Genomic DNA, 13,199 nt, shown 5'->3' on the forward strand with positions numbered 1-13,199 from the left:
CCTTCAATGTCCACCATGTTTCTTAAATAAGCCCTTTTTGTCACCATTAGTAGCCTCCAAGGAGCACTGAGTTAGCAAAGGAAGGACACTAAGGGGCTTGAATGTATGTCCTACAGACAAGGGGTCCAAATACAGCTTCTGCCACTGTGTAACTGTGCGATTCAAAGTAAGATCTCGCGTCTCTGTGACTCAGTTTCCCACTGGCACAAAGGACCTGTTTTTAAGATGAGTAAAATCGATGGAAAGGGTGCTTGTCGGGGACCTAATTTACTGTCTGTCAGAAAATGTCATCCAACTGACATTCACTGTTGCATCTGTGTCCATGGTAACATCATCCTAAGAGGCAGGCTTTCTGTCACGGGCTGAGTAGGAAAGTGACTGATGCTCACGTCCTTTGAGCCTGTGTGGACACTCCACTCTGCCATTTTAAGTCTATGGTGCTCAAAATGTGACCAGGGACTGTGGCATCCCTGCTCCCTGGGAATTTGCTAGAAATGCAGATTCTCAGCTTTGCTGAATCTCTACTTGCACCGTAACCAGAGCACCAGGTGACTCACAACATCTGCTACGTGTGCGGTGTCTGAGGAGCGCAGACTGTGACCAGAGCACCAGGTGACTCACAACACCCGCTACTGTATTTGTGCTTCATCAGACACAAGATCAGATGGAACGGTTGGTGACAGGAGCTGCATGGCAGATTTGGGCACTGGAGACTCTCAGGAGGTGGGGCTAAGAAGGCTAGCTTGGTGATCTGCCCTTAAATCCTGAGGACACAGTCCCCAAATTCCCCAGTGGAAAGGGTTCTCCATCACAAGCAGACCCAGGTAAGGTGAGAACTAAGAGTCTCTCACTCTGAGCACAGGCCCATGGCTGCCACCAGGAGAAAGATTGGCCTGCAGCGGAGGCAGCAACTGCCGCATTTACTCTCTCAGCTTCCTGACAGGGATGCAGGGAGATGGCTTAGTGCCATGGACAAATTCCTGGCCTAACCTCTACATGAGCTTCCTACTTTCTTCTGTCACTTGAACCCACCCATTTCCAACACAGCCTGAACCGTAGTTTGTGTGTTAGCTTCAAATATTGCCTCCTCATCTAAAGGGCTCTTACCTGCTCTCCAGTGCCCAACACAGGCACAGGTACCTAGCAGGCTCTCAGCAGAGGCCTCTAAAGCCCACATTGCTTTAAAGACACTGGAGCTGCCGTTTAAACACTCTGAAACGGCATCAGAGGTAATAAAGCCTTTCATTTTGTTCAGCTCAGAACAAACATTTTGTATCCCAGAAGCCCCCAGGGAGGGGTTACTCAAGGCTGAACAACCTTGCTCTGCCTATATTTAAGTGCATGGCTTTTGAAGGGCCACAGCGTCTCTGACCCTGGCTCCTGCCAATGCAGAGGAGGAGGAGGGCGGGAGAGCAGAAAAGGCTCTGTTAACTGAGAACCTGTGCCACAAACTTTGGTGGGTGCTTTGTGTGCATGCTCATAAACCTCCCAGCACTCATAGCAGGCAAGCAGGAAGGCACTGCAGACAAAGTGGTAAGCAGAGGTATTAGGGAACGTGCCCATGGCCACTCAGCTAGCCCTTGATGGTAAAGGTGAGATTCGATCCTTAGGCTGTTCTTACTATTCCTTGCTTCTTGTCTGACCTCTCATGTTGCACAGTGAAGGTGAGGCAGATGGCATGCACTTCCAGGTCGTTTCAGGTCTGTTACTCCTCTCCCAATAGGGGCTCCCCGACCCAAGTCTGAGGCCACTATTCTCTGTGGAGGCATTTCTGCCTGAAATCCAGTATGAACATGACACATACCACAACCTGTCTCACCCTTATGCCTTAAGGATTGAAGGCCAGGGGAACAGACAGACAGACAGACAGACAGACAGACAGACAGACAGACTCAGCCCTCACCAGGCACTCCTCTACATGGCTCCTGTCAGTGGTGCAGACACATGCCATAACCTGTATCACCCTCGTGCCTTAATGATTGAAGGCCAGGGGAACAGACGAACAGACAGACAGACAGACAGAGAGACAGACAGACAGACAGACTCAGCTCTCACCAGGCACTCCTCTACATGGCTCCTGTCAGTGGTACAGACATCTACTCGTAAGGTCTTCTGGTGAAGGGCTGGGTAGGACATGGACACCCAGAATGCCTCATTGAACACGAGGGTAGCTGCAGAGTCCAGAGGCCGCGTTCTGAACAGGCAGGTGCTGCTTTCAGAGCAAGGCAGGATGGCTACACGGATGTTCCTGGGGGAGACAGAATCATCAGAGAGCTGCGTCAGCTGTCTAGGGCAGACATATTGCAGAAATCCCCAGGGAGACAGCTGTGAAGGAGAGAGTGCAGAACGTCTTATGTGAGGGATGCAGCAAGGGCTCTTGGGTACCAATTGTTCTTTCTGCCTTGGGTCTCCAGATTTTTGTTGTTGTTTTTGTTTTTTCGAGACAGGGTCTTACTATGTAGCTCTGGCTGTCCTGGAACCCACTATATAAGCCAGGGTGGACTCAAACTCACTGAGATCTGCTTGCCTCTGCCTCCTCAGTGTTGGGATTAAAGGCGTGTGCCAATATGCCTGGCTAGGTCTCCAAATTCTTAGAGTCTCAAAGTTTGTAGAAGCTGAGGCAAACTGGTTCCAAACATGGATAGACAGCAGTTTATTCCACTGGGCAATGGTGGGAAGAGAGGCACTCAGGCACAGAAGGCAAATGCTCTAATCCCTGCAGGCAGAAATTTGATAAGTCTGTTTCGTGTGTCCATGCAAGTGGAGGACATAGGTCAACCTGGTGGGTCAGTCCTCACATGCTGTCTACCCTTTGGTTTTGTTTTCATTTTTTAAAAAAAAATAGATCTCCCATTGGCTTAGAGCTTTCTACATTGGCTAAGGAGGCTGGCTAGTAAGCCCCATGGATTTGCCTATCGATGCCTCCCAGTGCTGGGATTACAACTGTGCACTATCATGTCCTAGGATGAAACGCTGGCCCTCACACTTTTGTAGCAAGCACTTTACCAACAATTCTAACAAAAACTACAGATGTGTTTGTCCTTGGCCCTACACCTTGTGCTTCTAGGCACAGATAGCCCTGCACAAGGATCAAAGAGAATCTGGGCATTTCCGGTCCTGGCATTGTTTGAGGGGGCAGAAATTAAAATAATCCAAAGCTCCAGTCTGGTCTTTCTTGGGTTTTGTCAGGCTTTTTCTCTTCTCTCCCCACATCCTCTCCCAAGACACTGATTGAATTCAGCTACTGCTGTTGCTTTCTAGGTCGCTTTCCAGGCCTTATGGTCTAGTTAGGAAATGTACAGGTAGATGAATGTAATATAACATAAGCCCAGTCTACTGTAGGGATGCATGCAGACAGTGCAGGTGCGTGCAGGTGCGTGCAGGTGCATGCAGGTGCATGCAGGTGAAGGCAACACTCGGTCACATTCTTCCTAGAGAAGCACAGTGACCGGCGCTGACTAGAGAACCAGACTGTCCTTTCAACATAGAGAAGATAATAGGGACCTGTTTGTCCTCATGAGGTCACAGTCTAGGAGATTTCCCACGAAGGACCAGCTCACCCAGCATTCTTAGGGCAGCGTGCGGTGGGGATCCAGACTACACCAGGAAGGAGGGGAGCTATCTACAGTCCGTTCTCCAAAGCTGGTAAGCTTGCCATTGTGCCCATGTACACACAGACAGCAGTGGCATGCTCACGTGCATTAAATACCCACAGCGGTATTTGGAGCGGAAGCGGGATGGAGCTAAAGAGCTTTCCCAGGGAGAAGCACAGCAGGTGGGAAGGCGGTTCCAGATGCAGGGCTCCATACTCACACTTTCTGGTCTTGCTGCGGGGACAGGGCAGAGAGGTTACTCAGTTGGATGACTAATATCGCAAATTGCTTGTTCTTCTCATCGTATCTGAAAGGAAGGGATGCATAGAACACCAATCAGCAAACGATTCCCCTCCTACCTTTTTTTCCTTCCTTCCTTCTTTCCTTTTGAAACAGGGTCTCTCCACTGTATCCGTGGCTAGCCTATATAGACCAGGCTGGCCTTGAACTCATAGAGATCCAGCTGCCTCTGCCTTCCGAGTGGTGGGATTACAGGCGTATAGCACTCTACCCTAGTTTTTAGACTTTTGGTTTTTCTTTTAAGTTGTAAAAATGCTATTTTACTTATTAGTATTATTAGAGAGAGTGGGTAAAAATGCATGCAGGTGTACACATGCCATAGGGCACGTATGGAGGTCAGAGGACACCTATGGAGGTCAGTGCCCCCCCCCTACTCCCTGGGTTCTAGGGATTAAACTCAGGCTGTCCTGGTAAGGTTTTGTTTGTTTTGGGTTTTTTTTGTTTGTTTGTTTGTTTTTTGTTTTTCAAGACAGGGTTTCTCTGTGTAGCCTTGGTTGTCCTGGACTCACTTTGTAGACCAGGCTGGCCTCAAACTCACAGTGATCCGCCTGTCTCTGCCTCCTGAGTGCTGGGATTGAAGTGTGCGCCACCACGCCCAGCGGTAAGTGCTTTTAATGGGGAAGCCATCCAGCTGTTCTACTCATCTCAATTTGTAAAGAGGTGCCAGATGTTAGTGTGAAACTTTCTGACATTAACATGTTTGCAGAAGAAAACGTGGAAGTCATCCCCCAAGAAGAAAAACCAGCAGCAACAGCAGTGCACATGACAGACAGAGCTGGGCTGCGGTTCCCAGGGATCTCAGGTTCACCTGAGTTAGGATCTGCACGGGAATGGAAACACTGTAAGAGTAGATACTATGCAAACAGGAAGCCCATGTCCTCCGCCACTGTCCAGCTCAGTACCCGTCACAAGGGCTCAGCATCAGTCACAAGAAACTTGGCACTCCTCATCTACGGTGAAGGGACCAGTAGCCCTCTATTCAAGAGCTCACCAAGGCTAGCGGGTCCTGCTTCTCCCTTGGATAGCCGTGAAGGTACAATACTGTCCATGAAGAAGAGGTCCTATGTAAACCCTCCCTTTGTCCTTGTGTGCCCCCTCCATCACTTACTTCAGGGCAATTTGAACACGAGTGGCACCCACACCTTCCGATTCTTCACTGTCGAATGTAGCAGCTTCAGAAGTGCCCAGTCTAAAAGACACCAGTGGAAAGGGTTAGCTACCTGCCTGAGAACAAAGGCTTTTTCTGGACTTGGGGTTCTTGCTGCGAGGCTGATGGCTATGTGATCAGTTGTTCCTCTGGGTCCTCCTTTTCCTAGGTGCTTGGGATCCCTTTCTAGAATGCACTCCCTTTCTCTAGCATCTATTTCCCTGGAGTACACTTTGAAACTGTCACCCCAGAACCCGAATTTACCCTAGGAGCCTTGGACACCAGCTGTCTCTTTGCTGCCTGCATGCTGGGCATGGTTTCTGAGAAGGCTGCCAGAGCAAAGGCTAGGAAAGCCCTACCTCATCCTGTGGAGTGTGGGCGTGAACATCCAGATCTCACACACTCCCGGGGGAACAGAACAACACCTGGGAACCCACCTCTGCACAGAAGCCTCGTACACACCGCTGTCCCCAGCCACTGACTCATCGGACACTGCAGCGGATACACAGGCCACTTTCAGGCCACACCCTGGGGTCTTACTTGAAGCTGTATGAGCAGAGGGGAAGACGAAAAAGAAGGGAAATCAAGTTCAGAAGCCACATGATTCTGCCCCACTCCCCTGATGGTCCCAGTGAACTCCGATTCCTCTGAAGACTCAAGCAAGGGCCTCCTGGGTTTGAGACAAGGGAAGGGGTCACATGTGATTTCATGTCTGTGATAGCTGCTCTTGTTTGTCAGCTTGACCACATCTGGAAGGAACTAAAGCCCAAAATGGCTGGGCACACCTGTGAGGGATTTTTTTTTTCTTCCTTAGTTAAAATATTTCAATTGGGAAGATCCGCTTCTAATCCTGATCTTTGGGGTGGGGTGGTAAAGTTTTAAACCTCTTGAGGTGGGAAGATCCGTCTTTAATCTGGACAACACTTTCTGCTGGAAGCCCATATAAAAACACAGAAAAAGGAAGTGCACATGCACATTCTCTGCTGCCCCCCCTGCCCCTCCCCCCCCCCTCTCTCTCTCTCTGCCTGCTTGTTCTCGCTTTGCTGGCAGTCCATTCTTCCACTGGTATTAGAACCTACTTAGTTGGAATTTGGGATCTACTGAAGATCAACTGAGACATCCAGCCTCATGGGCTGAACAACTACTATGTTCTAGAACCTTCTGTTCATAACCAGCCACTGTTGGATTAGCGGGACCACAGCCCGTGAGTCATTCTAATAAATCCCGTTGACCCTGTGGGTCACCGCCCCTTTGACAAACCTCTAACTCCAATTCATAACAGTAGCAAAATTACAGTTATGAAATAGCAATGGAATAGCTTTACGGTTGGGGGGTCACCACAACACGAAGAAGCATGTTAAAGGGTTGCGGCATTTGGAAGGCTAAGAACCACTGTGCTAGGTAGAGAAGCCTAACTATAATGGCTAACACTCAGACTCTGGACCAAAACTGCACTTCTCAGCCCCTGCGTGGCAGCTCACAACTGTGGTCACAGTTCCAGGGGATCTGCCTCCCACTTCTGAGCTTCAAAGGCCTGGGCATGAATGTGGTGCATGTAGGTGCAAGCAAGACAAACACTCATTCACATAAAATATAAAACTGCCTGGCTGCAAACATGGCTCTGCCACGTACTGCTTTATGACCCTGGGACACTGGCTGAACCCCAGGAAGTCCCAGGCTCTTCCTTTGTGAGGTGAGGATAATAACACCTATGTTATAGGGCCACTGGGGGCCCTGGATGAGGGAAAGTCCATACCAGTCAGACTACTAATGATGTTCAGGATGTGTATGCACGTGCGTGCGTGCGTGTGCATGTGTGTGATGTTTACATACATGTTCAGTCCAGGGGTCAGCTCCAGCAGTGCTCTTCAGGAGTCACATCCCTTGTTTTTTGAGACAGAGTTTCCCAGCCCAAGGCTCACCATTAGGATAGGTTAGGTGGCCAACAAGCCCTAGGGATCCACTGTCTCCTTCTCCCCAGTGCTGGGATTACAAGCACACACTATCAATACTGGCTTCTTTTCTTTCTTTCTTTCTTTTTTTTTTAACGTGAGTTCTGGGAGTTGAACTCAGGTCCTCTCGTTTGTGAAGCAAACACTTAACTAGCTCCCCAGACCTGCCTGTTTTTGGCTTTTAAGATGGGGTTGATATGCAGGCTAGGCTAGCTTCATAAGCCGGATCTTCCTGTCTGAGCCTCCCGAATGCTGGAGTTACAAGCCAGAGTCACTGTGCTCAGAGAGCAGTATTGTTTTCTAGGTCCTCCCTACATACCCGAGACAAACGAACAGCCTCTGTGTTATAGATAAAAATTAAAGATTAAAGAGGATGAGAGAATACAAGGTACCAGGCAGATATTATGTTATACAGAGTTTATTAGATAAGCATGGGGAGAGAAGGAAAGGGAGGAAGGGGTACCTGAGAGAGAGAGAGAGAGAGAGACACGGGGGGGGGGGGGGGGGCAGGGGGAAGGTAGAGAGAGGAGAGGTAGAGAGGAGTAGAGGGTTTCTTTTATATGGCTCTGGGCAGGGCCACACCCCCATGGCAGGTAAGCAATGACATCACAGGTAGGCAGACTGAAGCAGAAGCCTAACACCCTGCCTCTTAAAGGAAAGCAAAGGAGGATGCACCTCTAGTCAGCTCCTCCAGAAGAAGTCTCTGGCTGGGGTCATAATGGGGCTCCTTGCACCTGGCACACATTTCCTCCATGCCCAAGTAATGAGCATGCATGGTTGTCCAAAGCCCACTGCCAAGTCGTGAGCTACGAAGGTGAAGAAGTTACACCTTGCCATCCACAGAGGCCAGCTCCAGGTATTTCACCCTACAGCCAAATATCCCTAAGCACTGGTGCACGCTAGGCCCTGGGGCAGAAGGAGACAACCCTGGGGTACACAGAGGCTGGAGTTTTGGCAGCTTGGGAAGGCAGGCCAGTGGTGAGGAGAGCCTGGGACACATCAGGTGCTAGAGATGAAAAGGCTTCCCTAGCCGTGCACCACACCCGCTGAGCCAGCCCGAGGGAGACTTCCCACCTTTAGCCCCACACAATCTCCACCCTCCGCTAAACCACTTAAAGAGATTAATTTGTCTGCTGACTGAAACGGCAGCACTAATCGCATAACCTGCTTAGTGCTGGAGCTCTGCCTGGCACTGCTCACGGCAGGGGAGCTTGCTGGAGATGGCGTGAAAAGAAATCCGTCCCTCACCTTGTGCTATCTCTAGCCTATGTTGGGAGGGGTCTGTAGGGGAGGGTCTCCTCATAGGACCTGGTTGGAGTCTGAGTGTCCTGATGTGACCCTGAATCCTAAACAAAGACACTTCTTAAGCCATGGCAGAGGTTCAACCCGCTCCCAGTCCTCTCTGGGGACAGATCTGCTGAAGCTTGCCACCTGCAGTCGTAGGAAGCTTGTTTTTACTTTTGTTTGACAGAACTCTGTGAGATTCCCTCCCTGATGAGGGAACACCAGGGATCTTTAAAGAAATGGCTGACACTCAGAGCCTTTAGTTAACTGGGTACCCCCAGTCCTCTAACACTGGCTCCTATGCACAGACAAGCAATTCCAGGCAACAACACCACTGACCATTCTAAAAAAGACAATACACAGTTCACAGAGGTGTGAGGGTCAAATGGGTAAACGCAGGCATCAGGACCTGAACCCTGCATGCCTGCACCCAAACACAAAAGCCAATGCTAATGTTGCTAGGATTCTGAGAGTGCTGGGTGGATTCCCCACACCACGGCAATCCCCCCTCCCACCACAGGAGCTTAATGAGCACTCTGCTACATTGTCACGTCCAGATGGGGCTAGCAAACACCAACAGAGTCACGTATTTTGGGGACAAAGAGCTACCTTCAATCCTAATGATGAGGCATGACCGAAATAGGATTGGGCTCTGAGATCAGAAAGCAACCCTGGCCAAGGGCTGCTTCTCTGAACCTCTGCTTCCTCATCTATGGAGTGGGCAGAGAAGAAACAACCTTGCTTTAAAATCCAGTACATCTAAGTGTGAGGAACTGCACTTTGTTATGGAAGAGCTTTTACAGTTTTTCTTCTAGTAGGGCTTGGTTGTCATTTCGGATGCTCATTTGCATCCTAACCAACTCCAGGATGTTCTTTTTTGACCTCATGAAGAAGTTTTCCAAGGTCATGTGGGTCCTTGCTGTAATTAGCATGAAATCCACATCTCACTCTCAGTTCCTGTGTGCTCAGGATGCTCTCGCTGAGTCATAGCTTCTCAGGCCCAAGTTACATTCACCACAGTGGTCCCAGAGACCTTACCTCCCACACACCCCCCCTTTAAATTAAATTATTATTGTGTGTATCTATGCATATGTGAGCACGGGAACGTGCCGGGGTGCACATGTGGAGGTCAGAGGACAACTTTTCAGGAGTCAGTTCTCTGCTTTCACTGGTGGGTCTGGGGTATCTTGAGGCTGTCAAGCTTGTGCAGAGAGCACCTGCACCCACGGAGCCATCCCACCTCTCACCGGCCCATGCAGTTTGCATTTTGAGATAAGAGCTCAGCACTTCCAACCAAACTGGTTACATAGTGGAGAATGATTCTGCACGCCTAATCTTCATGCCTCTTCCTCCTAAATGCTGGGGTGTTAGTCAGATGCTGCCACACCTCCTTATTCTCCCTGACACCCCCCCCCACAATTAGGCTTCTCTCCGTTCTGAACCGCCCATCTGTCTCACCTCCACCCAAAGGCCCTACCACACACCCTGCTGTGTTTACTTCACACGCTTTAGTCTGGTTCATGTCTAGTGCCTGTGGCTCCAGCTGAACCCAAGCTTTGTAAGCTCAAGGAGGGGCCTTGTCTGTCATCAACACTGAACCTCAGCCAATAAGTTTGCCATAGGACACATCTATGGAAAGCTTGGATGAATTCACTTACATCCACTTTGCACAGGGTCTGTGATACACATGAGCAGGCACTAAATATCCGGCGAATGAAATCCACCAAAACAAAACCCCAGGACTTAGCACAGCCTGCATTTATCAGTATCTACTGAATAAACAACCAACCACATAGAGATCCAGCCGTAGACAATAGTCAGGAATTACCACAGGAATTCCCTGCCTCCCCAGTTCCCCATAAGGATGCTGTGCTACTTACCTTGGCCCAATGGCTTGACCTCAGGCCCTGCTTCCTCCAGCCGGTATCTTTCTCTGCTGCTGCTGCCGCCGCCAAGGCTCAGGTCACAAAGAGTGGCACTCAGCTCTGCGTCTTCAAACTCCAGTGGGGTCAGAAAGGCATCTCCAGCCAGAAGGGGGTCAGCGATGAGAGGGGAGCAGGGAGGGGAGGGGGAGGAGAGCGATGAACGTGGAGACAGGGAGGTCATAGACTTGGGAGTGCCAGATAGGGAGCGCAGGGCCTGCAGGCGGCTGCTTCCCTCCGCCTTCTGCGTCTTGGCTACTTCATCCTCATGGATGGTGGTGATGCAGCCCGAGGGCCGGAAGCCCGTGGCACCCTCTAGGAACAGCAGCTCCACCTTGCTCTGGAGCTCCGAGTCCAGCTGTTCGAATGGGTCGTAATAGAGGTCGCTGAAGCTGGCTGAGGTGGAGGAGTCCAGGCTAGAGGCAGCTAGGGAGCCTCGGCTGGATGTAAGTGACCCAGGGCTACTGCCTGAGGACAGTGACTGCATGCTGCTTGACAGGCTGGGGACAGGGAGGGGAGGAAAGATAATGCAGAGTGAGGTGGCCACTGGGAACTCCACTGGACTCTGGAATTACGGGCCCCTGTAAGCATTAACCTTCCTAGCCCACTTGTCAGCCTAAGCTGGACCATGCACCCAATGTCACTAAAGAGAAAATAGAGATCTGGAGAAAGCCATGTATCCAGAGTAGCAGAGCTGGGATGTGGACGCAAGAGTCTCTTGGTTTACAAGTCAGGCTGGCCTCAAATTCATGGCTCTCTTGTCTGAAGTGCTGAGTGCTGGGATTACAGTTGGAAGCCATACCCCTGGCCTCCGTGTTTTTCTTCTAGCTCTGTTTTTCATTGGCAACATTCAATCTTTACTAAAATATTTCTTTTGTTTTCTTTGATTGACTAATGATTGACTGATTGGCTGAAGTAGCTCTCACTGTGTAGCTCAGGCCGGCCTTTAACCTGATGTATAGGCCAGGTAGGCCTTGAACTCACAAAGGTCCAACTGCCTCTGCTTCCCGAGTACTGGGACTAAAGGCTTGTGCCACCATGCCTAGCCTCCATTTACTTTTTTATTTAACTTCAAAGGAGACCTTATATGCTAATTGACAACTGAAACGCATCATCTATTGCTATAAACAGGAAGAAACCACTTTTGCTGGGGACTAGGGGGTAGGGGGACTTAACAAAATGCTGCTATGAAGTTCCAGTAGCATACTTCACTCCTCAAGACCTCAGCTTATAAGAAGCCTATGGCATGCTGTAAAAGCAGGCTGGCAGGCAGGAGTGATATGCTTTCAGACACATGGGCATCCTCCTTTGTGGGTACAGTCCCAACGGATGAAATATCCCTGTGGCCAGCCACCCTGGCCAAGGCTGCATCTGCTAGAATAACCACCTTCTGTGCAATGTCTTCCCTCCAACCAAGGAGGATTGGTGAAGAGCGGAGTGGGGCTGGACCACCTCTTGGCCTTCCCCCGTGGGGACAGTCACCACCCACCACTCACCTTTTCAGCTGACAGTGCAGAGTAGCCACCTGGCGAGTGGCTTCCTCCAGCTCTCTCACCAGCTGGTTCCTCTTGCTGCTTAACTTCAACCTGAAGGGAGGGAAGGCATGAATGACAACGATGCTCCAAAGGGACGCAGAGCTCCAGTTCCCTTCCTGATCTCCAAAAAGGAAAACAAGGTACGTGCACTGACGGATGGACACGCCAGCCCAAAGACACATGCACAGGAACTTCATAGAAACATCTTACCATGGTGCTGTGGAGGAAAACAGCCTCTTAATATATGAATTCTATAGTAACCGTGAAGCCACCTGCCATACATCAGAGACCAAGACAAGAACTTTAACACACTGCATTGATTTAGTCTGTAATGTTATGTGGGTGCAATTTTAACAGTTTTACAAATGAAAGAATTGTCTCTTAGTTTCATAATTTACTCAAAAGTATGGAATTAGTAGAAGAATTAGGAATCTGCTGAACTACCATTCCCGCCCTCTCCTCTTTCCAGCTCCCTTTCCCCTCCCTCTCGTTCTCCCCCCTTTCCTTCTTTATAAAAAATATATTTATTATGTATACAGTGCTCTGCCTGCACACCAGAAGAGGGCACCAGATCTCATTATAGATGGTTGTGAACCACCATGTGGTTACTGGGAATTGAACTCAGGACCTCTGGAAGAGCAGTCAGTGCACCTCCCCCTTTCAACTGCTATCTCCTTTCCTTCTCTCGCTCTTTCCTTTCATTTGCTAATATTCACTGAGTACCTGGGTTACACTGGGTGCTGTGCCTGGCACTAGGGACACAGCAGTGAGGGAAAGAGACCTCATCGACACGCTTAAAGAGCATGGAGGGTGGAAGATAGCAGGCATCTAGGTAGCGCTGGGTATCACAAAGTCCAGGAAAAAAAAACAAAAAACAAACAAACAAACAAAAAAACCAGAGGAATGGATCCCTAACTTAGACTGCACAAATGGCTCTGTGGCCCAGATTTCTGACATCCACCCTTCTCTGTGTCTCCCTGGGTTTCCAGGCTCCCTGACATCTGACTGAGGCACATGAGCAAATTCTAGCCAATGGACCAAGAGCAGAAACCATGCGTATCAGGTTGAAGTGTACAGAAAGTGTCCCCCTCAGTTTCTTGTGGCCTTAAAGGGGAGGTAGAAAGGCTGTGGGGACAACAAAAGTGGGGGTGCCAGTTACTGGGAATACTGAAAGATTATATGGATAAGAAACTTCAATAGTGTTTATCCACAGAGATCTGGGGCTATTTCTTGCAGTAGATGGACCCCCACCTAATAGAGAAACTGAAGGGGCTCAGTAGACAGAGGGGAGCTGGCAAGGAAGAGGTACCCTTTCCCTAGGGGAAGTGGCTGAGATCATTCCCTCTGCTGAGGGGTCTGGATGATAAGTTTCCACGCAGAGGCCATTTCCTGCTCCTTTCTGTGTCTCTGCTGCAGAAGGAACTGACTGACCTGGACTCAGGAAGGGATCAAGAGCTCAGCCAGCC

The 13,199-nt window shown here is 49.8% G+C and overlaps 1 protein-coding gene across 1 annotated transcript in view; it reads right to left on the minus strand.

Annotated features, from left to right (window-relative positions):
- Positions 1–13,199, minus strand: part of Wwc1 (WW and C2 domain containing 1) — a 147,045-nt gene that overhangs the window by 23,652 nt on the left and 110,194 nt on the right. The window contains exons 10-15 of the mRNA XM_051168253.1: positions 11,695–11,784; positions 10,157–10,698; positions 5,478–5,586; positions 5,002–5,082; positions 3,814–3,900; positions 2,056–2,248 (exon numbers count right to left, since the gene is read on the minus strand). Of these exons, the coding sequence (XP_051024210.1) occupies positions 2,056–2,248; positions 3,814–3,900; positions 5,002–5,082; positions 5,478–5,586; positions 10,157–10,698; positions 11,695–11,784 (1,102 nt within the window). The remainder of the gene's footprint in view (positions 1–2,055; positions 2,249–3,813; positions 3,901–5,001; positions 5,083–5,477; positions 5,587–10,156; positions 10,699–11,694; positions 11,785–13,199) is intronic.

This window comes from Acomys russatus, chromosome 25 (genome assembly GCF_903995435.1).
Source record: "Acomys russatus chromosome 25, mAcoRus1.1, whole genome shotgun sequence".
Classification (NCBI taxonomy): Eukaryota; Metazoa; Chordata; class Mammalia; order Rodentia; family Muridae; genus Acomys; species Acomys russatus.